Source organism: Mytilus edulis, chromosome 13 (genome assembly GCF_963676685.1).
Source record: "Mytilus edulis chromosome 13, xbMytEdul2.2, whole genome shotgun sequence".
NCBI classification, from domain to species: domain Eukaryota; kingdom Metazoa; phylum Mollusca; class Bivalvia; order Mytilida; family Mytilidae; genus Mytilus; species Mytilus edulis.
In genome coordinates this window covers 11670466-11698398 of record NC_092356.1, presented here as the reverse complement: position 1 = coordinate 11698398, position 27933 = coordinate 11670466, and the positions used below count along the sequence as shown (strand labels likewise).

General features: G+C 32.8%; 1 protein-coding gene across 1 annotated transcript; it reads right to left on the bottom strand.

Moving 5' to 3' along the window:
• Positions 1-6814: 6814 nt before the first annotated feature.
• On the bottom strand, positions 6815-27290 carry LOC139502102 (perlucin-like protein). The gene is made up of 4 exons (XM_071291465.1): positions 27050-27290; positions 13684-13778; positions 8696-8780; positions 6815-7148 (listed from the first exon to the last, which is right to left on the bottom strand). Exons 1-4 carry the CDS (start codon positions 27261-27263, stop codon positions 6844-6846), a joined length of 699 nt encoding a protein of 232 aa, XP_071147566.1. The 5' UTR covers positions 27264-27290; the 3' UTR covers positions 6815-6843.
• Positions 27291-27933: the final 643 nt, after the last annotated feature.

Below are 27933 nucleotides of genomic sequence, written 5' to 3'. Positions count from 1 at the left end.
GTCCTGTGACTTTTTGTCCTGTGACTTTCTCTCCGTTTACCGACATGGATGACCCCGCCTGGCATCAAATCCATCCAATTTCTTTGATCATCTCAAAGTGAAACCATGCTACTTCCCCCCATTTCTGTGAACGTCATATATAGTCGTCGACCAAGTTCAACATTAAATTTGATTTCGAAATGTAGTAGGTAGAACAGAATTTGATTTCGAACTGCCATTTTTTACATTATTAAGGGCCATAACTCTTAGAACAGTAATTGACTCGCTGTCCAAATTCGAATTCTGCCTGCGAGTTGTGGTTCTTATCATTGTGTACGAGTTTCATAAAATTTGGATGAGGTAAACTTAAATATCATCCATTCGTGACTTTTGTAAAATGATTAAAATGTTTTTCAATATATAATGATTTATGTTGCTTTTAATAATAAACATTACCGAATGATATAAAAATGTAAAATATAAATTGCAGAAGACACCCGAGCTACTCGAAATTGACAAAGCAAAGTATAATGTTAAAGTACCATCATATAATGTCAAAGTACCATCGTATAATGTCAAAGTACCATCATATAATGTCAAAGTACCATCGTATAATGTCAAAGTACCATCGTATAATGTCAAAGTACCATCGTATAATGTCAAAGTACCATCATATAATGTCAAAGTACCATCATATAATGTCAAAGTACCATCATATAATGTCATAGTCTCATCGTATTATGTCAAAGTATCATCATATAATGTATAAGTACCATCGTATAATGTCAAAGTACCATCGTATAATGTCAAAGTACCATCATATAATGAAAGTTTTTAACATAAGGCAGTTACGGCGTTCCATAGTTCTCAGCAGGGAAAAGTCAGCTCTTACATTTCTAGAAATGGATGCATCTAAGTGGGAATACCCCCGGATGACTCCCAATGTAGGTTAATCTTTGATTTATTTTTATTAAACGTTTTATTCATTGTTTTCTTCTGGAATATATGTCGAAGTTACTGACAAACAGCATTTAGATTGTTGCCGATCGAAAAACTGCCAGTCAATTTTTCTTAACTAAAATTGGTGACTTGAAGCAGTTTCAAGATGTGATCATGTGTCTCTTTTGGACCCCACGATTCATCTTGTGCATGTGGGTGGCTAAATGGGAGGGGGACTTTCGTTTGGGTCAAAGAATTTGTTCCTATCTTGATTCAAAAAAAAATTTCCCTTAAGAAATCAGTATAGTAAGGCTAAACAGTCCTTGAAAGAATAAGGATACTTGATACTTGTTATTATTCAAAAACCCACATTTTAATTGTTTATATCAACATACTCACATTTGTATTGTTATTACTCTAATTTCATAGCCATATTTGTATTTGTGAAAATATTTATAGACCCAAATTGTTTTACATGCCCAACTTTTTGTTTTTGTTGTAACAAGTGTAACTTGAAACAACAGTATATTATATCAATAGAAATAAAGATAAAGTTGTATCATGTATATTGGTCATGATTTGTAAAACTCAGAATTGTCAAGTAAATTTAAGACACAATTTAAAATCTTCAGAATATGTCAAGTCTTACTGAGACAAAATAAGAATGTCGAAAATATGTCGAGAAATTTCAATACAGGTTTCAAATGTCAACAATTTGGAAAGAAATTTTAAGACCATACCCAAAATTTCGAGAATTGTCGAGTAAATTGCATACAAATTTCATATAAATGAGAATTTGTCAAGAAAAAATATGACACAAGTCATACTTTTGGAGAATGTCGAGTAAAAAGTCATGGAAATTAAGACACAAATTGGTCTTTTCAGACTTTTAGACTTTTGTAGTGTATGTATTCTTTTTGCACTCTCATTCTGGAGGCATTGAATACTATATATATACAATAGAGAAGGTGTATAAGTTCTTATTGATTTTATGTTTTTTATATAAACGATAGCAATCAATATTGTAGCAGAAACAATTCTGCTGGAGATTCGGGGATACGGACCACAGCTTATTCTGGTTTGTGAACTGATTTATACGGAAACGATGGACGTCAAATGTAAGACCGCTATAAAATAGCTAAGTAAAAGAAAACCCAAACAGTGACAACAATATATAATTTAATCATCTAAATACAACTATCATCATGTAAAGCCAAAAGTAGAAATGGAGCATTCATTGACTTCAATATGACCCGTATTAAGAAGGCATATGGCTAATGCACTAGAATCTAAAGGGTGGTTGGAAAGCTTGGCTTTCCTTGGTTGGACTGAATGTCAGTCCTCAGAGGTTGCAACATAATAATTTCAAATCAAAAATCTAAAATGTACAAGTTTCTAGCAGAAGGTAATCATGGTAATAAAAGGTTTTGCATCGATGCTAATATTAAACTGTAGAATAGAATAAATATGTTTAACCAATAAATTCAAAATAGCTATATCTATGCAATTTAACAAATACTTCCTAAATAAGCTTCATGTAAATTGATAAATAAAGAAATATGAAATTTATAGTTTTAAACAAGAGAAATAGCAACGGCATTATTATCCTAACTGCCACAATATACTGAAAAATTGATTTAATAAATTAACACGGCGACTGTTTTTATATAGAACAAAAGTATTGGATGATTTCACTACCAATGTAAATCAAATCTATTACAACTTTAAAAGAAAAGTCCAGTTAATCGGTTAACAATTTTGGTATTCGATATTCGGTCATTCCGACGAGTAACCGGTTAACAGTTGACAACACTAATTTACAGATATTATATTTAATGTTTCCTTTTTTATTATTAGCGTTGTTTTGTACACTTATCGGTACTCGTAGCGATTCAGCGTCCTCGTAAGAAGAACTTTTGACTTATTTCAAAAAGTTTTATAAATAAAAGTGCATAGAAAATTAACGTAAAGATGTAAGAGATAGTAGATCTGATAAATATTTATACATATATTCACGAGGATTGACGTTATGTGTTTAGATATTTTATCATAGAATTGGAATTATTTTAAAATAACAAAAGGGGAGAGTACTACAAGGCCATATCATATGTTCTCCATTAGTTTCCTGGAAATAATGTATTCGTTTTTACAGTTCAATTTATTGCATCCCGTTCAATAATCAAAGAGGGACGAACAATACAAGAGGGACAGTCAAGCTAATGAATCAAAAATAAATTGACAATACCATGGCTAAAATGAAAAGGACAAACAGACAAACAATAGTATACATGACACAGCATAGAAAGCTAAAGAATAAACAACACGAACCCCACCAAAAAATAGGGGTGATCTCAGGTGCTCCGGAAGGGTAAGCAGATCAGGGTAAGTTAGATATTCGATATAAAAATAAAAATAGCATATAACAAATTTTGATTAGATCAGCAAACCTGTCTGACATGATGTAATTTGTTTTTGTTTTGAAGAAGTTAAAAGAAAATAATATAGACCACTTTCCATTGTTAAATGAATAGAAAACAGATCAATGTACCATTGTTTTCAGTAAACATGTAATTCATTGAACCCCAATCTTTTGATAATCTGGTAAATATAAAATATAAAATGTTAAATGATTGGCAATTATGCAAGAGACAAAACGACACAGACATTAACAAATAATGGTCAGATAAACATAGACAATACTGAAAAAAAAACACTTCTAAGAGAAGTACACACGAGACAAAAGAAATCAAACGGTCAAACAAACACAGCAATAATACTTGTACAATAAAACCATTCTTATTAACCACACACTAGACAACAGAAATCAAAAGTTCAGACAAACACAGACAATAATACACTGCAAACATCTAAGAGAACAACACACCGGGCAACATAAATCTAAAGGTCAAATAAACACAAAAAAATTTAAGTGTTGAATTTAACACACTAGGCAACACATAATCAAATTCCAGACAAACACAGACAATAATACAATAACAACTTCTAGGAAAACTACATAATATACATCACAAAGTCCAAATGTCAGATACACACAGTCATTAATACAATAAAACATATGTAAGAATACTACAGAATTGGCAACACAAAAACAATGACAAGTGACATCTTCTTAATTATAACATGTACAGGTCTATTTATAGAAATTTACGAAGGAACTTTGATAATAATACAGTATTGAAGTCGAGCTAAAAATAAATTGTATTTTGACATTTAGTGAATTTTCTTGTTTGTAATGTGCCAATTTCAAGAGAACTGTCTTTCAAAATATTGTTGTGATGTAGAAAACACGGATAACTACAACATTAAAAAGATATGAATATAAAAAATGTGGATATATATAATTTATAATATGCTGTATTCGTCAGTAACGTGTACGATATCTTATTTTCCAAATTTATAAAAGATTGATGTGAACCTTCAGATAAGAATCCGGATAACGTTTGGATTGCAACACATCATTTTGCATGGCAATCTGTTTTTAGATACATAAACCTGTATTGACTTAAAACGAGGCAAACCTAATAAAAGTGACCAAGAAGACAATGAACATACGACATTGTATTAGGTCTGAGGCTTCGTTTGAGTGAAATGACAATAAATGTTCACATGATTGTACATATATTTGCAATGAATATTAAAATAGAATGTGATTTAATTTAAAGATTTCTAACGTCTGTAATATATCAGTTTCTGAAAAGTTTTTTTTATCTTTTTCTGATTGATGGTTTGTGCGATATTCCTATTTATTTGAATTATCAAATTACATTTGTGTTATTCATAAATTCTTTCATATATCGAAACTTGCCTTGTTATGTTTTGTTTTGATTCGGACTTATATGGAAAAAAAATGTGACATGATTGCTAATGAGACAACTGTGCACATTTGCCAAAAAATCAAGAACTATAGGTTACCGTACAGCCTTTAACAATGAGCACAGCCCCAGCAAAACCTTGTAAAATATGTCTATTCTTGTTCTGTACGGTTTGATCAAATAGCTCCTAACGTTTTATGCATTGATACATCCTTGACTTTCTGTTGTATGTATTAGGGAATTCCTGATGAAGTTAAGACAGAAAAGCATTTTCACGAAGTTTACAACATTTGTTTTGTCATTTATTTATTTGTAGATATCAAAAATAGGAATAAAAAAACATATCCACCACACATCTAGCTACCAAGAAGAACGTGAGATATTAAACAGTGAAATATTATAAGAAAAACAATGAGTAACTATATTTAATCAAATTGTCTCAAGTCATACAAGTGACAAAGAAAAGGGACACTAAGGTATGCAAATCAAAACAATGATAGGATATCTATCGCATAGTTGATACAGAACTATTCAAGTTTTCTTAATGGATGTCCTAATTGAGCAAAATGTTTTATTATTTTGTTGTTGAAAGGTTTTTAAAGTTATTCCATAAACAAAAATAAACATCTGACTTAAGGACGACCACCACAGACACAGCAACACATGCTACTTCATCAAAATAGCAGGAATTAACCTTACAGTAAATATAAAAAGTGGTATGCTTAACAATTAGAAAACTCTCTACCATATATAAGGGATATTGGCAGAGTATCAAATTAATGTTATATATCATTTGCCCTAACCATCGGTCAAATTGGTCCATTGGCAGTTAAAGAGCACCGAAACCGGCCAGATCGTCTTGCTGGCAGTTACAGAAAACGTCAATCGGCCTGATAGCAGTTAAAGGTAACGTTAATCGGCCCTGATTGGACCGATGGCAGTATAACTCATCTCGTCCATTTTCTGAAATTAATGGTTTTGAAGTTTATCCAAAAATACTTCAAGCATTAGGGAATATTTTAACGTGACAAGTAGCTTTCCAAAACAAAATTTGAAAAAAATGAGAAAATAGGGGGGCCAAAAACGGGCCTTATCGTACCTTGTCATTTCTGATACCTTAAGTGAGAACACTGTGAGTAGAAATATTAGGATGATATACAAATAAAATACAATACTGCTAGTTTGATTAAAGAGTCATAAAAAGTTTTAATTGTTCATAATTAACGTTGAAGTAAGAATGTATAAAAGTGCTATCTTTATATCATCCGATTGGACAAAGTCACTTGTAATTTGATATTCTGTCAATATTCTTCCTTTTTCTCTACATTCTTCATTTATCGTGACGTCAAAAACAATTCTCTGACGAAACGGTGACGTCATTACTGTAAAAATCAGCGCAATGGTTTCCGTTAAACAAACCTATTAACTTTAATCACATTTTGTTAATCAATTCGAGATAACTTTCGAGTTCGATGCATTTCCGTCAAAAACTCTGGTTTTAGTGAACGTCATTTGTGCGTTTAGGGGCGTCGTCACTTCCGTTTCAATGTTGAGCGAGTGGTTGGAAAACTATAAATCTATATTGTACGAATTATTCAGCCAAATTAAATTCTCAAAATTGACAATCAGCACTGCTGTCATTAGGGAATTGTCATTAAGTACCTACAGAACAACCATTATTTCTAGTTTATCCTGCACAACGACGATCACTAAGACGCTTGCTGAACGTAAATAGTGCAGGGATACAGGCGATCCCCTCTATCTGGTAAATGACGTCATAAAGGCGCGCATAATTGACGAGTTTTTGCCGGTGACGGATGAATTCGAAAGTGGTCTATTAAACTTTCATTTCGTTAGCGAAATAAAAAGTATCAAAGTGAAGAAACAAGAGAAAATTAGAATAACACAATACCTTTCTTTGTACATGTATCATCCTGGAGTTCGAGAAAAAAGACCAACATTTAAAGTGGACGAACATTTGATTTTCTTGAAAGGAGACATGAGGATTTATGAAATAGATATGCTTGCATGGTTAAATAAAGCAGAAAATAAATAAATGGATCAGGTCTTAGTTTTAAACAAAACTAACATATTAGACCAATAGTAAAATTACTAGCACGGTAGTTTTCGTTATAATAATTGTCGCAAGTGCTGGTAGAGCATAAAGAATTTCATTGTTTCTCACAAATATAAGATCTACTGTATGTACATGGATAATCATTCCATTTATAGTCCACACTTTTTTACGCAATTGAAGACAATCCTCGTTGTTGAATTCATTGTTAGGTTCACCAGATGCCCAGTCGGTATAGGTAAGAGGTGAATTGTCGGATTCACAAACAAAACTCGATTCTCTTGGAGAATCGTGTCCTCCAATCCAAGCATAATCTGGACTCTCTGAAATGAAATAAATACAAACCTTAAATTTCAAGAAAGCCAACATACTATATTTTATCATCATTAATAAGCTGAATAAATCTTCAAGAACGTCTATCTATGCTTGAAATTCTTTCTCAAAGGATTTGCTTAAATTGCTTCTTTATCGTTACAAAATTGTTGTTTGTGTAAGTTTCTTACAGTATGTCGTATATTTTACATGTTTTACATTAACAATTCTTGCAACAGACCAAACACTGTTACAGTAGATATATTTGTTTTGAAAGAGGGACGAAAGATACCAAAGGGACAGTCAAACTCATAAATCTAAAACAAACTGACAACGCCATGGCTAAAAATGAAAAAGACAAACAGAAAAACAATAGTACACATGACACAACATAGAAAACTAAAGAATAAACAACACGAACCCCACCAAAAACTAAGGGGTGATCTCAGGTGCTCCGGAAGGGTAAGCAGATCCTGCTCCACATGCGGCACCCGTCGTGTTGCTTATGTGATAACAAATCCGGTAAATAGTCTAATTCGGTAGGTCACATTCAGGAAAGAGAAGGGGATTGTAGTTACGACGTAAGGAACATATCCGATATCATTTGTGATACGGTTATTCCATAACGGTCAACCAACTCGTGATGGCGTCCGTAAAATTTACGAAGGGATGATTTCAACTTCACCATTTGGAACTCTTGGTTTAATAGTTTCCTTGTAAGCAGCAACCCTCTATCAAGAAAATCATGATAGGAAATGCAAGCACGGGAATATCGTATCAATTGGGAGATATATACCCCGTATGCAGGTGCTGCTGGAATGTTGCTACTTAGAAATGGAAAGTTCACAATTGGAAAGCTGAAATCATCTCTTTTGTCGTAAAGTTTTGTTTTCAACCGACCCTCATTGTCAATTTCTAGATGTAAGTCAAGATATGAGGCCGACTTAACTGTATCTGTAGTATCCTTTATCTCTACCTCGATTGGATAGATGCGCTCCAGTTTCGAAACAAAGAATAGTTTTTCGCCGGATTTTTAAAATTAATGAAATAAGAGACACTTAAATTTGCTTCAACATTTTTTACATCTAATAAAAATAAGAAAATGTGGTATGATTGCCAATTGAAAACTCTACACAAGAGACCAAAGGACCCAGATATTAACAACTGTAGGTATTCAACTTTACAAGTTAAACCCATACCGAATAGTCAGCCATAATAGGCCCCGAAATGACAAATGATTTTTTAAAAGAAATTGAACTATAATCATCAATGTTTAGGAGGCATTGAATGTATTCACTCAGTAAAATCTAATGCTAAGGATTGTTTCCTCATAAAAGTTTCATAAGATTGACGTTTAAAAAATTGCTAAGACAGGAGAAACGAATATTAAAAAGATTAAATGAAATGCAGATATATGTTTGAGATTTAAATATTTTTGAGAATCTTTATTTACTTCACCCTGTAATGTGATCTTCTTTTTGAAACTAAAAAAGGAGATATTCACAAAGATATTCACTGTTGCATTACGTTTTGTACCAATAGCATAAACTTTAATCACCAGTTTTTAAATATGTCTTCAAGAACCAATTTTCAACGGCATTATCAATTTTTACAAGGAATCCTCCTTTTGTATGACAGTCATCCTAAAACATAAAGTTAAAAAACATTGTTTAACATAAGCTGTCGGACTGCATGAGTTAAAACTCGTTTTTTTATATTTTATATTTAATTTGCACGCCTACCACATAGGATATGGCGCAATGATATCACAAGTAATATTTGTTATCATAATTGGCAATAAAAATTAATTTAGATTTTTTATGAATTATCGAGTTTATTTGAAAAATATAACCGAAGAATGTTGTAATTGAAAACTGCAAATCTACACTTTAGGAAGTTTGTAATTTCAATTTTTATTTGTGCAAAGGAGGGAAAGAAATACTTTCTTGTCGATGAGGAGAAAAAGATAAGAAATTCATCATTAAACGAACACGTGGGCTGCTTTTGATGAATACTGTAACGCAGGTCGAAAATTATAGATAGCTATATTCAGTTAAGTAGCTTTTGCAGCTGTTACACACTGTTTTACACGTCTAGCAGAGGACAAGCAATATGCAAAAGATAGTAAAAGAATGCATGTTAACAAGTTAACAAAGGAGTAAGTAGTTATGATAGTTAAATTGGCCTTGTAAAACTTTTAAAGAAATCAGGCTTTTTTAATAATGAATCATAAGCATACACGGGTGAAGTTGCATATTTAAGATGGGGAGCAAGATACTAGATGGACAGTCAAACTCATAGATCGTAAAGAAAACTGACAACGACATGTCTAAAAAAAAAAAAAAAAGACAAGCAGTTGGAACGTTGCTACACAGAATGGAAAGTTCACAATTGGGAAGCTGAGTCATCTCTTTTGTCTTTAATTTTGTTTTTTTACCGATCATCATTGTCAATATCTAAATGTAAGTCAAGATATGAGGCAGATTTACTGTACCTGTTGTATCCTTTATATCCAATTCGATGGAATAGATGCGTTCGACATAGTCACTAAATTCAAATTAAAGTTGAAGATAATGTTCACTTCTTATTTTTCTTCCTCAGAAGATCCTTTATGAAATCAGCCTCATAATAATGAGAGAATAATTCAGCAAAAAGAGGGGCACAGTTGGTTACCATGGGAATGTAAACGTCAAATGTTTAATACTACCGATAGATAAAAGAGTCTTACATTGTATGTGCACTTAAATATCTTTGGATTTTTTAAGTATCCACATATGAGTCACGCCACCTCGAGAATAGGCAATTCCACAATAATTTTGAAGCCCGGCTTTGATTGCTGCTAAAACGGATGTTAATAACTTTAAAAGAGGTTTGTGGATATCTTTGAAGCCTCAACAATATACCTTTGTTTTTAGGATACTTGTGTAGTTTATGTATTCACTGTATGGAAGATCTAGACGAAGTTCTTCATCTTTGGTTGAAATTTCAAAGGAACATAAAACAGACCTATGATTACCCATGATTTCTTCTTTGGTAATAAGTGTCGTGAAGGGTAAATGTTGAGTTTCCAAATTAATTGTCAACACCTAACTCAATTATTGAGCAGTTTATGTAATGAGATTTGCACACAAAAACTTTGTGGTTTTGGGCTTTTTCAGCGGGGTCAAGAACATATTTGTTATGGATGTAGAATGTTTTGCAACATTTAGGTCTTCAAATAAAGGCAACAGTAGTATACCGCTGTTCAAACTCATAAATCCATGGACAAAAAACAAAATCGGGGTAACAAACTAACAACGACACAACACTACAATGTAACACACACCAAAACGGACCAAGCATCAGACAAAATCCCACGAGAATAACAAATATAACATCGAAACCAAATACATGAATTTGGGATAGACAAGTACCGTGATACGTCTAATCGCAATGTCAATTTACACTAAAAAATAAGAGAAAACAAACGACGCAACGTTAAATTGAAACACACACAGAAACGAACAAAGATTGACGTAGCACGTGTATTGATAGACCCATTCAGGTTCTTAATTCTGATTTGTATCAACGACCTCACAGACTTGATAAAATTCAGAAAGGGTATATATTCTGCTTGCTCGTGCTTCGCCCAATGCCTGGCACAATCTTCGATTGAATTCACCAGTAAATTAAAGTTCTATTTCCTTTTTTTGGATTTAGTCTCACGATATTTCAGACCTTTGGATAACACAAAAATAACTTGCTAAAAAAAATGCTATTTGAAAAACATGATATATTTTATTCACTTTACAGAATCTTATTGTTCACCCTATTATTTTATAGTTATGTGTTGTGAAGCACCATTACCCTAAATACACACATACATATACAAATAAATGAAATGTAAATGCAAAATGGATAAAATTTGATAACCGTTATTAAATTCTTTCTTCATTGCATTAGTAAAGCGGTTTAGTTTTCCTTTTATTTGCAAAGATATAATTAAAGTCATGTTGTTAAAACTGAAAAAGTTATCTAAAAACCATCGTCAAGCATAGATTAAACAAATTGTGAAGGGTTATAAAAAATGACGTTGATTTTGTTATAAATAAATTTTACTGCTTCAGAGCCTAAGTGGTCTGACATGCACGTTTGCGTGATGAATATGAAGATCTACTCGTTATATTCTAAAGCATGTTCATCTGACATTTTAAAAAGTTAACTTTACTATTTACAATATAACAAGACTCGGAAGTCTTTTATGTGTAACGTAGCGCTGAATTTGTCTTTTATCTGTTCCTCTGCACCATATTAGGGTCTTATACCAACAAAGCTAATTACAAATGTAAGTACTGCACAAGCACAAACAATTGAAGACGATTATATATCTACATGGTGAGTAGAAGCACCCTTACACTTCCCCACCTCTAATGTCTTTACACCATTGAAGCGATTTTCCTTCAAACCAATGCTTAACTTATTCAATATCTTTATTTTCTACTGTTTTATCTTTTATAGTCCAAACTGTTATAGTAAAGAATGATGTGTTCCATTGTACCAGCAGGCGTTCAAATCGAGACAACAGGCATAATTTCGATAAGAAAATTCTTTCCAACAATAAATATATTTCACTTTCAATTATCACCTAAGATTACAAAAAGTAGGCATATCCTTACTATGTTTTTGTTTTTCAGACTGTTAATTGAAACATTAGAATTGTAACAGGTAAACTTAATTTCTTCTAGAGAACATATTATTTTTTGAAAATTAGGAAATAAAAAAATTGAAAGAAAATGAATTCGAACAAGTGATAACAATTGTATCTAGAGACTTAAGTTTGGTTTCTCTCCGATTTAAAATCTTGTGAACAATTAAAATCCAAGAGTCTACCTTAATCTAATTTAAGTATTTGTTCACAATTTATAAGGATTTTTAATGTTTATACGTATTCATACAAAAAAAGAGGGACGAAAAATACCAGAGGGACAAAAAATACCAGAGGGACAGTCAAACTCATAAATCGAAAACAAACTGACAACGCCAAGGCCAAAGATGAAAAAGACAAACAGACAAACAATAATACATATGACACAACATAGAATACTTAAGAATAAGCAACACGAATCCCACCAAAACCAGGGGTGATCTCAGGTACTCCGGAAGGGTAATCAGATCCTGTTCCACATGTCGTGTTGCTTATGAGATAACAAATCCGGTAAATAGTCTAATTCTGTAGGTCACATTCATGAAATGGAAGGGGATTGTAGTTTCGACATAGGGACATATCCGATATCATTTGTGAAACGGCTATTCCATAACGGTCAACCAACTCGTGATGGCGTCCGTAAAATTTACGAAGGGCCGGATGATTTCAACTTCACCATTTTGAACTCTCGGTTTAATAGCTTCATTGTTAGCAGCAACCCTCTATCAAGAAAATCATGATAGAAAACCCAAGCACGGGAATACCGTATCAATTGGGAGATATATACACCGTATGCAGGTGCTGCTGGAATTTTGCTACTCAGAAATGGAAAGTTCATAATTGGAAAGCTGAAATCATCTCTTGTGTCGTGAAGTTTTGTTTTCAACCGACCCTCTAGATGTAAGTCAAAATATGAAGCCGACTTAACTGTATCTGTAGAGTGCTTTATCTCTAGTTTGTTGGAATAGATGCGTTCAATTTAGTCAACAAATTTTGAACTATTATGTGAAAGAACGGCATCTGTATAGCGGTATAGAGTTAAAGGATATTGCTAACTTCGTATCTTTCTTCTTTAGAAGTTCCTGTATAAAGTCAGCCTCATATTAATAAAGAAACAAGTTGGGAAGAGAGCAGATTTTGTTCCGTTTGGAATGCCGACAGTCACCTGAAAATACGTCCCCCGAACGTACCAAATATGTTGTTAATCAAGAATCAAGCATCTTGATAATGTCAGTTTCAGAAAAAAAATTGTTTGAATCAGAGTGATCGTTTACAAAGTAGAAGTTATCCCTCCCTAAGACAAGATACTTTTATCTATATTGGCCATTCTTTTTTATGAAACAAAGCGATACCAACTCTTTCAATTTGTCTTTTAGTTTGGAATACTTGTGTAAAATGTAGAATGAAGAATTACATGAACATACTGCATATTACATTGATAAAAATGATCCACTACAAACAACATGCATACATATTGTAGTTCAAAGAGGGTTTATGAGGTAGATCTTTACCAATTTTTTTAATGGTAAAGTTGAAATCATCGTACGGACGCATTCATGATTGGTTGACCTGATTCGAATTTCTGTATTACCGATCGATGAAACCAGAAATGGTCATGTGTAGACACTAAATCGACTGATGTCCTTGAATTTTAAAAAATTAATCTCGTTATTCTGGTCGACGTTGTACAAGACGTAAGTTATTTGACGAACGACGTATTGATTTCGTAAGAATAAGGAGTAGACTTTACTATATCACTAACCATTTAACTATAAATATTCTTTCATATTCTAGTATCTCAATTTAATTGTATAGCCTATACTATTATTCAGCTACTTGTTTTGCAGCACTATAAAAACTACCTTTGCCGCACCCCATGTCTTTTTGTTATTAAATTGAAAGTAATAACAGCTGCTCATAAACTGTACCCAACCATTCGAACATGACAATGGTTTACCTGCAAGAATAAAAATCATTACGAGGACGCTACATAATCGTGTGATCGTGTAGCACTGTTAATCGTCTCTCCAAACAATATACAGAAATATGTGATGGACAAAACGTTACAAATTAATTTTAATTGTAATTATCACATTAACGGTACTAATTTTTCGTCATCGCATTTCGATAATACGCGTTCCTTCAGTAATACTTGAAGCACTGTAAACTAATTTGACAGATCGGATCAACAATTATTAGTTGATTTTATATCAAATATATCTTGTTGCTTTTAAAAACATAAGTTCTCTTTGTTGGTGTGTCTTGTGATTTGTCTGTTTGTCTTTTTCTTTTATAGCCATGGCGTTGTCAGTTTATTTTCGAGCTATGTGTTTGAATGTCCCTCTGGTATCTTTTATATCATGTATATCTAACCATTTATATACTTAGCTCATCCATCTTTTTTATTCTAGTAAAAGGATTTTGCATGAATGAAATCCGTAAATTTCCTGCTAAGAATAATTATGATACATTATATATTTTCCAAATTGGACATAAAGATGTTTGATAAAAGAGGACGAAAGTTCCAAGGTGCACCGATACCATTATTAGATCTTAATGCATCCCTTTTCTCACACATAATATTCTCGCAATATAAATTGATGATAAGACCACATTTATTATAACTATTCTTACAATAGTTTTTCTTATACAGTTTTCTCGAAAACTGGATTATTCTACAAACTTATATAATGTTTCTCTTTATTATGTTTACAATGTTTATGTTATAGCCTAGATTTAGGAGGTGTGACTATAGGAGAGAAGTCACGGCTTCCTCGTGAAGATTTGCTGTTAAGGCCCTTAAATGATGCGGTCTGGTGCAGTCATTAATGAACAAAGTCGTGCAGCAAAATTGGGGACTACAATTCATAGAGTTGAAAAGTGTTGAAAGGATTCTGCTGTTCACTACATATTATTTAACAGTGTTGAACGACGTTAAACACTTCATGATATTTCATTGTGTTGAGTGCTGTTGAAAAATGTTGTTTACCATTCCAAGGCGTTGAACGGTGTTGCAAACAAGGATTGATAGAAAAACTAATGTCTTTTTTTAAATTTTCAAAACACCCACATAGCCCAAATGACGTCAGCCTGTGTCACGTAGAAACGGCAGATGGGATAGAGACTGTGCCCAGCCACGAGACTCGAAGAAAAAAAATACCGTTTGCAAAATGAAAAAGTCTCACTCCGTTTGCTTCCACGTATTCAAACGTCGTTTTCATGAACAAGTCGATCAACGTTTTGCCAAATAAGATACACCTGCTGTGATTACATTTACTAGACCCGGGACGATTACGCAATTTTGAATACTGAAGGATCGATTGAATCTTGAAAAAATAGAGTCCATCAGGCGGCGACTTTACTTGGGATACCCGGAACTCCATTTGCAAGAAGAACCTGCGACAAGCTCGACACAGTCGACAACTGTACTATGAAAGAAACTATGTATCTTGGCATTGTCAGATCTGTCGGAAATACTGATAAAAGAATAAGTCAAGAAAAAAGACCTTAGTTCGAATCAACTAGTCGAGGAACATTGAATGATTATCTAAATTATAGATGATATTTGGACCGCAACAATCGTTGACATGATTGAATTTGCAATAAAGAACAAGGGATACCATCTTCGGTAGCCAAGGGTTACGATCCACTTCCGTTCTCTTCACCCTTGGCGGATTGAGCTAACATTTGTGATATCAATGTTGCGCCATCTATCGGAAGATTAAAGTCACGCTCATTCCGAATACATTATTCTTGACCAAAGTAGCACTTGAACTCTTCAATTTGGAGGTAAAAACACGACAGCGTCTAGATTCTACACACTTAGTAAAACCGGAAACGAAAATATACGTCAACATTCATGCATGTGTGCATGAAACATACACAGGAACTTCTATTAGTTGATTAAAAACATTCAAGTTGTCACTAAATATAGTCGTTTATTTAGTAATATAGAGACTTGTTGCACAATAAACACGTGGCAATTGTTTACAAACACCCTCTAAATCTACATGTGATCATGTTATATGCGCTTTTTGATTGGATACAGCGAGTTTCTACTGCAACCAATAAAAATCCTTACCTTGTGTCTCCGAAATTTTATCTCAATCTGCCAAGGGTGAAGAGAACGGGCGTGGATCGTAACACTTGGCTAGCGAATATGAAGGGATGCAACATTAGTTTGGTCAGTTACAACAGAAGCACGACTTGGATCTTCAATCCACAGAAACCGAATAGACAAAATGAAACTAAACGAAAACATGAGAAAAAACTTCGTTGCAAAATCAACGCTTTGTCGATGATTTGGATAAACTCGTTAACGAACTATAATATATGTTATCGCTATTATGTGCATTTTTCCTTTGATCTTTTTTTGTGATCAATTTTCAAATCATCACTTGAAACTGAAGAGGCACGTGACGTTGCTGATGAAATCGACATGAAATTGAAAGCGTCGTCATAGGTAAAATAGCGATAAACATATTATCATTGGTTATCTCAACTCGATTGATTTTCTCGATTTTGACGTACCGGCTCAAGCGAGAAAATCAATCTCGTTCAGATGATCAACGATAATCTATAAATATTTAAACACCAAACACCAATCTCCGACAATAATATATATTTACGGGTTATGGACAAAGAACCTTGATTGATATCTACAAGGCGGATAATTAATAATCATGATAATGTACCTGGTTCTCCTTGACTTCCTTTTTCGCCTTTTTTGCCATGTGCACCTACAATTTGATAAAAGAATTCAACAAACACGTTCTTCATGTCCTAATATATTATTACAGAATGTTCATTTTCTTAACAGTTATTTATTGTAAGTATGAGCGTCACTGATGAGTTTTATGTAGACGAAACGCGCGTCTGACGTACTAAATTATAATCCTGGTACCCTTGATAACTATTGTGAAAACCTTAATCGTTTTCATTTTAATTCGTAATAAATGAAATGTGGAAAATCAAGTCGGATAAGGTCTCGTTAAAGTAGGATAAATAACATTGAGTCTGAAGGAAAGGACAAAAGTCCAATTAACTGCTACATATAGTACCTAAAAAGTTAGAGATTCATTTAATATATGGTTTCTTAAATCAGGAGTCCAAAGTCCTCCATATCTTAATCCGAGGGCATTATCCGAAATTTCGTATGTTGAATTAAATAGTCATAACCCGTTTTTACCAAAAGTTCTTACAACCATCTTTGTACTTTGATTTCAATAAGTTTTTGATTTTTTTTAGTGTTGTGCTGTTTCTGAACCGAACATAACTTAGAGTGGAATAACAAAAAACGTATTACATGTAAAACATAATTCCAATTTATATTCTGTGTACACCACACACGATGTTCTGTTCATCCTCGTAAACAACTTCTTAAATTTCTTGAACAGTGTATGCTTATCCGGCTTAAATATAGACCTGGGCCATACATTTTTTATTTTTACCCTACATACTAAATTAACAATGTTCACCTGTTGATCCTGGTTGTCCTTTTCTGCTCATTTCACCATTGGAACCCTTTTCTCCATTTTCTCCTTTTATGCCAACCGCACCCTTGTTTCCAAATGGACCTACAATGTACATAAGAAAATGCATGTACAAGTCAGGAATATGACAGTTGTTGTCCATTCGTTTGATGTGTTAGAGATTTTTATTTTGCCATTTGATTAGGGACTTTCGTTTTTGAATTTTCCCTGGAGTTCAGCATTTTTGTGATTTCTCTTTTTATCTTCCATTAATCTTTTGTCGCCGTTTAGTCATTTTTCTTCTTTTGGACCTTTTATACACACTTGTCCATTAGTGACAATTATAAATGTGTCTTTTGATTCGGTTATGTAGTATTTCATTCCTGTTGCATATTTTGTAAAATTGAGAATGGAAATGAGGAATGTGTCAAAGAGACAACAACCCGGAGGCGTCCCTCAGTTGGCCCCTAAACAAATATATATACTAGTTCTGTGATAATGAAGCCATACTAAACTCTAAATTGTACACAAGAAACTAAAATTAAAAATAGTACAAGATTAACAAAGGCCAGAGGCTCCTGACTTGGGACAGGCGCAAAATTGTGGCGGGGTTAAACATGTTTATGAGATCTCAACCCACCCTCTATACCTCTAGCCAATGCAGAAAAGTAAACGCATAACAATACGCACATTAAAATTTAGTTCAAGAGAAGTCCGAGTCTGATGTCAGAAGATGTAACCAAAGAAAATAAACAAAATGACAATAATACATAAATAACATCAGACTACTAGCAATTAACTGACATGCCAGATCCAATTAAACTGATTGAAAGATTATGTATTCATCATATGAATATCAGGCACAATCATTCCCGTGAGGAGTTTAGTATCATACCATCATAACATATATGAGAAGAACATAACCCGTGTCATGCCAACAACTGGTTTTTAAATTAATGTGTTTAGTTCAGATGAAAAGACCCTCTAAGTGAATCAATATTAACGCCAAAATATGCAATCTTTCATGACCTGACAACAGTATCGTAACTATATCCCTTAATAAGTCTAGTTAAAGGGTTGGTTAGCTTCTGAGGGTGCTTTATAAAGAATATTTCCATAAAATATTGGATGTGAAATATCTACACGTATAAGAAGTATGCATGTTGAGCTATATTTACGAATGATACGATTATTAAGCTTTTCGTTAATGATATAGATATCAAGATCGAGGAAAGGGCAGTGGTCATTGTAAGTGTAAGCTTTATCTAAACAGATCGGGATCACTACTTTATATGGATATGCATTAATTAGCATACTTATGAACTCGCACTTGTAATTGTTTATTTACGTATGACGCAAATTTTTTTTACCTGGGTTTTTGACCAATCAACTAAATGAGTAACAAAACACGATGGACTACTACGTGTTTACAATCATCCGAGAACACGTGTTATTTACTGAAATACAACCCTGTTTTTCCTGAATTATGGGATTCACAATTTCGCATAGATTTTAATTTTGTGTATCTATATTTATAGTCCGTGATAAAAAGTATTCGTTCCATGCTCAGATTTACGAAGAGTTGTTTCTTTGCGAAGAAACAAGTGTTTGAATTTAGTCGGAATTTAGCCTTGATATAATTGATGATTTCACGAAGATTTCAGATATTCGTCCACAATACAGCAGCGAAACAACAGTGAAAAACAATAAGTTAAACTTTCATTTAGAATGTTTAAAAAAAATAGGGGATCAATGCATTTTGTGGGTTCGTAAAAAAGAGGAAAACTTCGAGTGTCTATTATCTATTATGTTAAAATTTCTAAGCTTTAAACAAAATTGATGTTATACCTTTTTTGAATTGGGGTCGGGTATGTATTCATTTATTTGTCTTTAGATAACTAAACACGTGTAATCACGAATCGGGCCTATTTATGATCGACTATATGGTATGGGTTTTTCTCATTGTTGAATGTCCACTTTATTTGAACTTAAGTTGATAGTTGTCTCATTCGCAATCATACCACACCTCCTTATTTTTTTTATATACAAACACCTTTCAGAAAGATAAGTTTTCCATTATCTTGAAAAGAGATATCTACTATATATACATAACATTGTGTGATATTTTTATAATTAGAAATGGACAAAACATGTATTACATGTACACCTAAATCAGCTCTCAAATTTCATCAAAACTGTTGAGGACATTTCCTAATTCTTGTCTGAGAATGTTAACAAATTCAATTAGTATTGCTTTTTTGGCATATTTCAGTTTTTTTGCATTTTTTCTAATTCAAACAGTTCCCTTTGTTCTGGGGGCAATAACGCAATATTTTCATCAATCATAGCAAGCAGCTGTGGTTTTGTTTTGTTTACTTTGCAAATTCCGTTTTCTTCTAAAGCAGATATTTGAATTTTTGAAATTTTTAATGGACTTGGATATTTGCCGATCTTTAGAAAATTATTTATAATGTTATTCATATTATTGTACGACAATGACGTGAAATTTGATATATTTTGTGAACATTATACTGGTGGACTATCAGTCCCCGAGGGTATCATCAGCTCAGTAGTCAGTGCTTCGGTACTGACATGATTAAACAAACTTTACTAAAATTGTCCGTTTATAAATTTTGAAATTATTATGAAACTAAGGTTTCAACTCCCTCAGGCAAAGTTGGCTTTAGATGAATTTGGCTATTTATTTTAGGTATTTTTAACATATAGCTCTTCAACGATTTTCGGTACTTATACATCTTCGGATTTCAAATGTTTGGCTTTGAGCGTTCCTGATGAAGGTAAATCCAGAAAAGCGCTTCGGACGCAATAAATTATTAAACGTGTTGTTTTATATTTTTACATCACTGGGTCGATACCTCTGCTTGTGGACTATCAGTCCCCGAGGGTATCATCAGCTCAGTAGTCAGTGCTTCGGTACTGACATGATTAAACAAACTTTACTAAAATTGTCCGTTTATAAATTTTGAAATTATTATGAAACTAAGGTTTCAACTCCCTCAGGCAAAGTTGGCTTTAGATGAATTTGGCTATTTATTTTAGGTATTTTTAACATATAGCTCTTCAACGATTTTCGGTACTTATACATCTTCGGATTTCAAATGTTTGGCTTTGAGCGTTCCTGATGAAGGTAAATCCAGAAAAGCGCTTCGGACGCAATAAATTATTAAACGTGTTGTTTTATATTTTTATAGCGTTGGGTCTAAATCTCTCTCATTTATTGGATATAGGTATTTTGTTTTTCTCAGTTCTGCTCGAAATATGTCCCTTTCGGATTTAAATTCCCGTATTTGTCTCGGTTGCCTCGTGTGTTCAATTCTTCCAGGTAAAGAGTTAATGTTCCCCATCAAAATTTCAAGCGTATCGTAATTTTTCGTTACTGTTTCCCATTTGATACTGTTAGCTACACCAGAGATAGGGTTTTTAATGTTCAGATTGTATTCCTCTAAAATGAAATCTAAACCCTGATGAGCATCGATCCAACCACTACGGGAAAACGACTCGTGTTTATTCAGACAATTTAGAATTTCTGGTGGCATGAGGCATCTATCGCAAAGTCCAAAACTATCAATCAACATGTATTTTGTGTGGTGTCTCGCATACCAAATTTGATGAAATATCTTTCGAGCCCTTTCTATAAGAACACAGTTGTTCTCTCTCACACCTTTGGGGGAACATGAATATGGATTCTAAACATGGTAACATAAGATTACAAATGAAAAGTAAAGTATTGTCATTATTATCCTTTAGTCATTGGACAAAACCATTGAAAATTTCCGCAACGCAACTTTTTTTTGGTGTTTCTAAAGCTATATACCAATTCCATCCAGACTGATTCCCTAAATTTGAATAAATTGTCAAACGCAATATGATGATCTGAGCATCTTTTTGCGAAAGCAAGGGCTCTAGGGGTTTTATACCCCTGAGTTTCGAAAAACCTTTTTAATATGAAATCAAAAAACATCTCTGTAAAGGATTTTACCATGTTCATCTCCTCATGACCTAGACATATAAGTGGGACGACCCAAGAATAGTTTTCTGGTTCCTCCATAGTAAGTTGCCAAATAAGTGTCATAGGAGAGCCATCGTATGCAACATACACAAAATGACGTGATTCTGTACCAACCCCAGAATCTATAGCAATTTTATCCAAAACCACTCTTAGAGAATATGTTGATGCAAGATTTACAACCACTTGATCTATTAGACTAATTTTTGTAGAAATATCTGTCGGCAGTGGCGACGATTTTTTAGTGTACAACGGATGCTCAAGTGATGCAGTATTGCTTTGAATTGAATCTGTCTTGCTTTCTAAAGTTACACTCCCATCATCCGAGAGGTTTTCTGTGCAGTTAATAAACTTAACCGTTTCTTTTTTTTTTACAATCTTTGTTGATATAGCTTCCTGAGGTAGTGTCCAATTTCTGAGATGAATTTTACAAACATCACATTTTATCTTGTTTTTACCAAATGTTTTATTGCACTGATTGCACTGAAAAAACTTAGATTTGAGTTTGGCATCCATGAATTTGCTTTGTATTGTGTCTGTTTCTGTATCTACATTATATTGTTGTAAAACGGTTTCTAGTGTAGTTTGTAAAACGTTAAGCGAGTCTTTTTCAGTCGGTTGTACTTCTTCAAAAGGTTCTAAATTTTCAAATTTTTGCCAATGTCGTGGGTCTAAGATTATATTTTTTTGACAATTAAAACCATTTAATTCTAGTCTTATAATGTTTGTCATTACTTCTAATGTCTGTTTATTGGCATTTCTGGATAACCAAACCTTTTGTAATCGCTGATTATTGTCGAAGGCAAATACCAAGTCAGACATTTCATTCATAGGGACACATGGGTTCGGTTTCAATGACAGCAACCAGTTTTGTAAAAATGTGTAACCACCTGATGGTAAAGTGTGGGAAAAAATATCAACTGTAGTTTTATTTCCTGTTGAATTATACAATAAAATCAAGGGAGCAAGTGACATGGGAGAAATATAACTCAAATGTTTTGCTGAAAACAACAATTCAATTGCCAAAGACTTGCGGAACTGACGTTTTTGAGAATTTCCATGAGTATCAACATCTAAAAAATATTTGGTTAAACAATCAATTACTTTTCTGACTATAGGCGTTTGTTTTTCAAATATATCATTTGGAGAAAGTCTCGAGAAACCATTTACATCTTTAGAAAAATCGCAACCTTTTAAACATGTTAAAGTCTCTTTTTCTTTGAGAAAATTTGTTCAATAACCTTTATACGATCTTTCTCAGTTTCAATACTGCAAAGGCCTTCGATTTCTTTCCTGAAACTATTAATGACCATATCTTTCTCTAAAATAATACAATGCAAGTTTTGTATTTGTCCGGACAATTCTTGAAATATTGATGAAACAGAATCAACTTGACAACCAAATTCTTCCCGAGCGAGGACAGGTTTGAACATCTACATCCACATGGTAAATTGTGTCTGTTTGAACCACTCGATGTAGTCTGTTATTCACAGGAACACTTGTAGATGTGCTATTATTATTCACCATCGTGTATTTGGCTATTCTAGAAGGTGGTATCTGATTATCATCTGCATGCTCCTTTTTTCTCTGAAATTTGATAAAGTCAAGTATTAAATTGGTTGCAATATTTCTTTAACGAGTCATTGTAAAGACATTATATTTTTAACTTGTAGGTAAAAATTTGTAGGCACAATATAATACAAAAATATCTTTTGTACTATACATTTTCTGTATGATTAACATTGTGTAGGGAAAAACCGCGACATTGACATAAATCGGTTGTACGTTCAGCAACAAATATTACATAACATTTATGTTGGTAGGATAACTATGAAAATCAACTTGAGAATATTGCGACGCATTAGTCGGATATTAGCGTTTGAGCTGATACCAGTTTTATTTTCATTATACATGTAAGTTATTCATTATGTATTAATTGAAATTCATTAAATTGTCTAGTTGCGGATACAAAATGTGTACTTCGAATTAATCGAGAAGACTAAGTCTGTGAATTTAGATTTTTTTTTATTTTAATCATAAACCAAATAGGGGTAGTACAATTGCTTTATATGATTACGAATATAAGAAAACAAATCATTAAATCATGATAAAGGGTTTAGGAGGAGTTACGAATACAATATGAATACACATGTATTAAGCAATGCCAAAGCCCATTTTTAGAAAATGTTGATGAAAAAAAAATATGAAGTGCAAAATAGGCATTTATTTTGTATTTGTATTGTGATACATTTTCATTTCATTATGATAAGTTGTTATGGTGTCACAGTTGTGGATACACAATCGAAACCGCACAGGACAATATATTGGACAGAAGGCCTGACATACGGACGGCCGGAAGGAGGGACAGCCGGACTCCCAGACTGACAGTTAGACGAAAGAGCAATCGACTTTTGTCGAAATAGAGAGACATACATATATAGCGATCCTACATTCCGTTTTATCGGCGTCGTCCAAAAATATTACCTTCGTTTTTAAAGTTTTTAAAATTTTGATTTCTTTCATAAACTATCCTTGATTTTTACCAAACTTGGACAAAAGTTTGTTTATGATCATAAGATAGTATCCAGATATATATATATATTTTTTAAATCCTGTTTGTCCGTATTTAACTTATAAATGAATTAAGTTAATTTTTCTGCCAGTTAACATAACATTCACTCTTTGGTTAATTTTTTTTAAATTTCAATAACTTTCATAAACTATCATAGATTTCTCCCAAACATGGACAGAAGCTTGCTTATGATCAAACTCAGCAAGCATTCAAAAGAAATTATTAAACAGGAAATCATATATATTTCCAGATTTTCCGTATATAACTTATTTATGGACTTCCAGTTAACATAACATATACAGTCTGCAGTTATGGTTCTTATAAAACATTTGTTAAATTCATAAAAAAAAACCTTACACATTTTAATACATATATTTGTAGAATAATAAATATGATGTACTTACTTTTAGATCCGTTCCTGACAAAAAGTTTACACATCCAGTGCAGATAAGTCTGCGTCTGTCGTAACATCCATATTGCTGGACAGCTTGTAACGGCACAGCGGGGACATGCTTGAAATTACGTAGTATTTCAGTGCCATGTTCTTTGTGTTTTTCGAAGCATCATTGTTTTTGAAATGGCATTATACATATACAAGATACGAAAAGTCCAATAGCATAAATCGATATACAGATAAACGTGTAACCCATTCCTTCAAACCGTAATGACAGGTTTAAAAGAGCTCAAATGATTTTTATATTGAACATTTGAAATTTCACTGTTTCACGTGCAATTAATGCACAGGTACAATGCATAGCAATGGCCATAACCTGTTCAACTACATTTTACAAGGCAAAAAAGAAAGTTGAATTGTGAAGTAAATAAACAATATATTTTTAATCTGAGCATGCAAATTGAAGATTATGATATATATTTTACATTAAACATATTCGGAAATAAAAACATGTATTTTGAGAGTCCCAGACACTATATAAATTGACAGTTTTCCCATCTATTCCACGTGTTTTAGAGTGATAGTACACACGTAGTAGCCCACAATGCATTCTAGTTCATTGAGTCGATTGGTCAGTTTTTCAAGGTCATGTTTACGATCTATTTGGGAAATTATTATGCAAATATATTCGGACGTCAGGAAATCTAAAGTTCTCGACCTGTTAAAGTAAGTTCAACAGGATAAATTTCTTCAGTATACATAATGAAGTCGTCATTATTGAGAGCCAAAATATCATCCAAATATCTAAAAGTATTATTAAATTTGTGTATCAGATGTTGTTTCGATGGGTTTTTGCTGATTTTTGTCACAAATTGTTACTCATAGCAATACAAAAACAGGTCCGCAATAAGTGATGCACAGTTAGTTCCCATTGGAATTCCGATAACCTGACGCTATACGGAATCTCTTAAGCGAACAAAAATGTTTACTGGTTTATTTTCTATTCCAAAACTACCCTCATGAGCAATAACACGACAATAATTTCATTCAATAGAATTTTTTGGATGAAACCAATATGAAGAATGGCAATATTTATATTTATTATTCTTTTCGTATCACATTCGTAATTTGAAACCACATTGATTAATGAGAATAAAAAGATATTTCTTTTTACTTCTTCTGTGAAATAAACATTAAAACCACAAGAAATAATAACAAGAGATACATTAAAGGTGTCTCAAAATAACAAGCTTTTTAAAAGACATTAACATATTGATAGCATGTCAATAAAGGAATTAAGAAAGCTGTTAAAAATGAAGGGTCCCTGTGCTTGTTTGCGTTGACAATTTTTGCGGGAAATGATTTTCTCTAGATTCTTATACCTTTCTATCAAAATCGATGAAAAAAGGATTTAATAAGAATTTCAAAAAATCAGAAATCCTTGTATTGTAGTTCATGAGAAAGATGTGACGATAATTTTGAATTTGGCTATCATGTGTTAAATGATACAAGTCTTCGGTTTACAGGAAGTTGTTGAGTGATGAATCTGAAAACGCATCACACGATATAGCTGACTTATAACAAAAATGAGTTCATAGTTTATGGATGCCCCACTCGCATTATCATTTTCTATGTTCCATTGACTGAGAAATTGGGTCAAAACTCTAATTTTGCATTAAAATTAGAACGTTCATTATCGGAAAATGGTGTACTAAGTTTCAAATTGATTGGACTTCTACTTCATCAAAAACTGCTTTGACCAAAACTTTAACCTTCAATCTGAAGTGGGACAGACGTACGAACGAACGAAAGGACGAATGAACGGACACACAGAGAACACACAAAACATTATGCCCATAAATGGGGCATAAAAACCCTAATAACAAAACTTCAGTAATCTTTGTATTGTAGTTCATGTGAAAGATGTGACGACAATTTTCAACTTAGCTATCATGTATAAAATGATACTAGCTGTCAGTTAATAGGACTGCCATTAGCGATTGCCGAATATAAGAATCACCAGATGTAAAAAAAATGGATCTTATCATTAATTTATTACCAAACAGATAAAAAAAACAATTGCGACACATTTGTACTCCATATCCGGATTTCCATAATTAATGTCTTTTCAGTCATGTTAGGAATCGAAACGGTATTTGCCGTTATTTTAAACAACGTTCAAACCAACCAAAGTATGATAAAAACCTCAATTTTATATACATGTATATAGAGCTTTGGTGGTCAAGTGTTCTAGTGCATCGCCCACAGTGCTATGCGATTTTGGTTCCTTTAGTTTTTCTTATTGTATAATGGTTATGTGTTCAATATTACAAAGAATAATTCACCCGATTTAAAACAAATGATATTTTGTAAATACATAAAAGATGAATGACACTAAATGGAAATCGTTTGTTCTTGCCCGCGTTGATATTATTCGTGACAAAAATTCAGCAAAGATTTGCATCGGAAATCAAATTATGGAAAATATTGAGGCTTTTGGGTAAATACAATACTATAAAGTGTACGATGGAACTATGACTCGCAAGTACAAGTTGTTTATTTAGGGTTATGTTTGGATGAAGGGAGCATTTCTTATCCAACAGTATGACGTATTTCCATTGGAGGTGATCCTGTTTAATGTGTATTGTTTTTTGTTCTGTAACTTCACTAATCTGTTGACAAAACAATAAATGTTTCACGCTCTGAGACACTTTGAAGCCAGAATATTCGTCTGATTTGAAAAAATAACTTTAAGTATGCTTACCACTAAAATACATTACAATGGATGCAATTGCCACTGATAAACAGATCAACTGCATAACTATCAGGAAAATCATCAATCTATCTCTTTTCATACTTGCTTTATAAAGTTCACCATGTTTACTATTCCACGCTTCAGTTAAGGTACTATAGTCGTTGTTTGATGCATTATGGTCCTTCATCGGTTGATCATAAACATTTTCAACTAGTTCGTCCATTTTCTTTTAAATTTTTCTTCATATTGATTTAACAACTCAATAATTTTTGTAAATGGAAACTTCCTTCCGTGAAACATCAATTGTTTTCTTAAGGAAGATACTCATCACGAACACCCTTCCGTTTGATGTTATGTGAACATTTATTCTTGATAAATCTCCTTAACTGACTTGGTATCAAGAGCAGCATAAGGCTATTTAGTGTACTTTCAATGTACAAGAACTACATAAATTGCTTATTGGTAGATTAAAAGAGACAAAATAACTGAATTGTTTTATCAGTACACCAAAAATAAAGACGAAAACGAATCAACATTATTTATCGAAACAGACAATTAAATCGTTTTAAACTGTGCATATACTTTATAAAGGAAAATGTGACTTTACTAGAGTGTTGTAATGCTTGTCTTTGCATCTTTTTTTTCTCGTTTATTTTGCAATGGCGTTTTATGTTTTTCTTTTTATTGGCAACCACATGAACATTTGCTTGGATTATATCTACTATAATATTCTTTTCATTAGTTAAACATTAAGACAGCTTCCCATAGGCGAGAATTATAAGGTTTAACACAATACCTACCAATTTATTTACGAAAAGAACAATCGCTTCCTCGTTTTAAAAAAGGTTTGAAGACACATATTTTAAGACTGGCGTACTGTGATGTGTAAGACC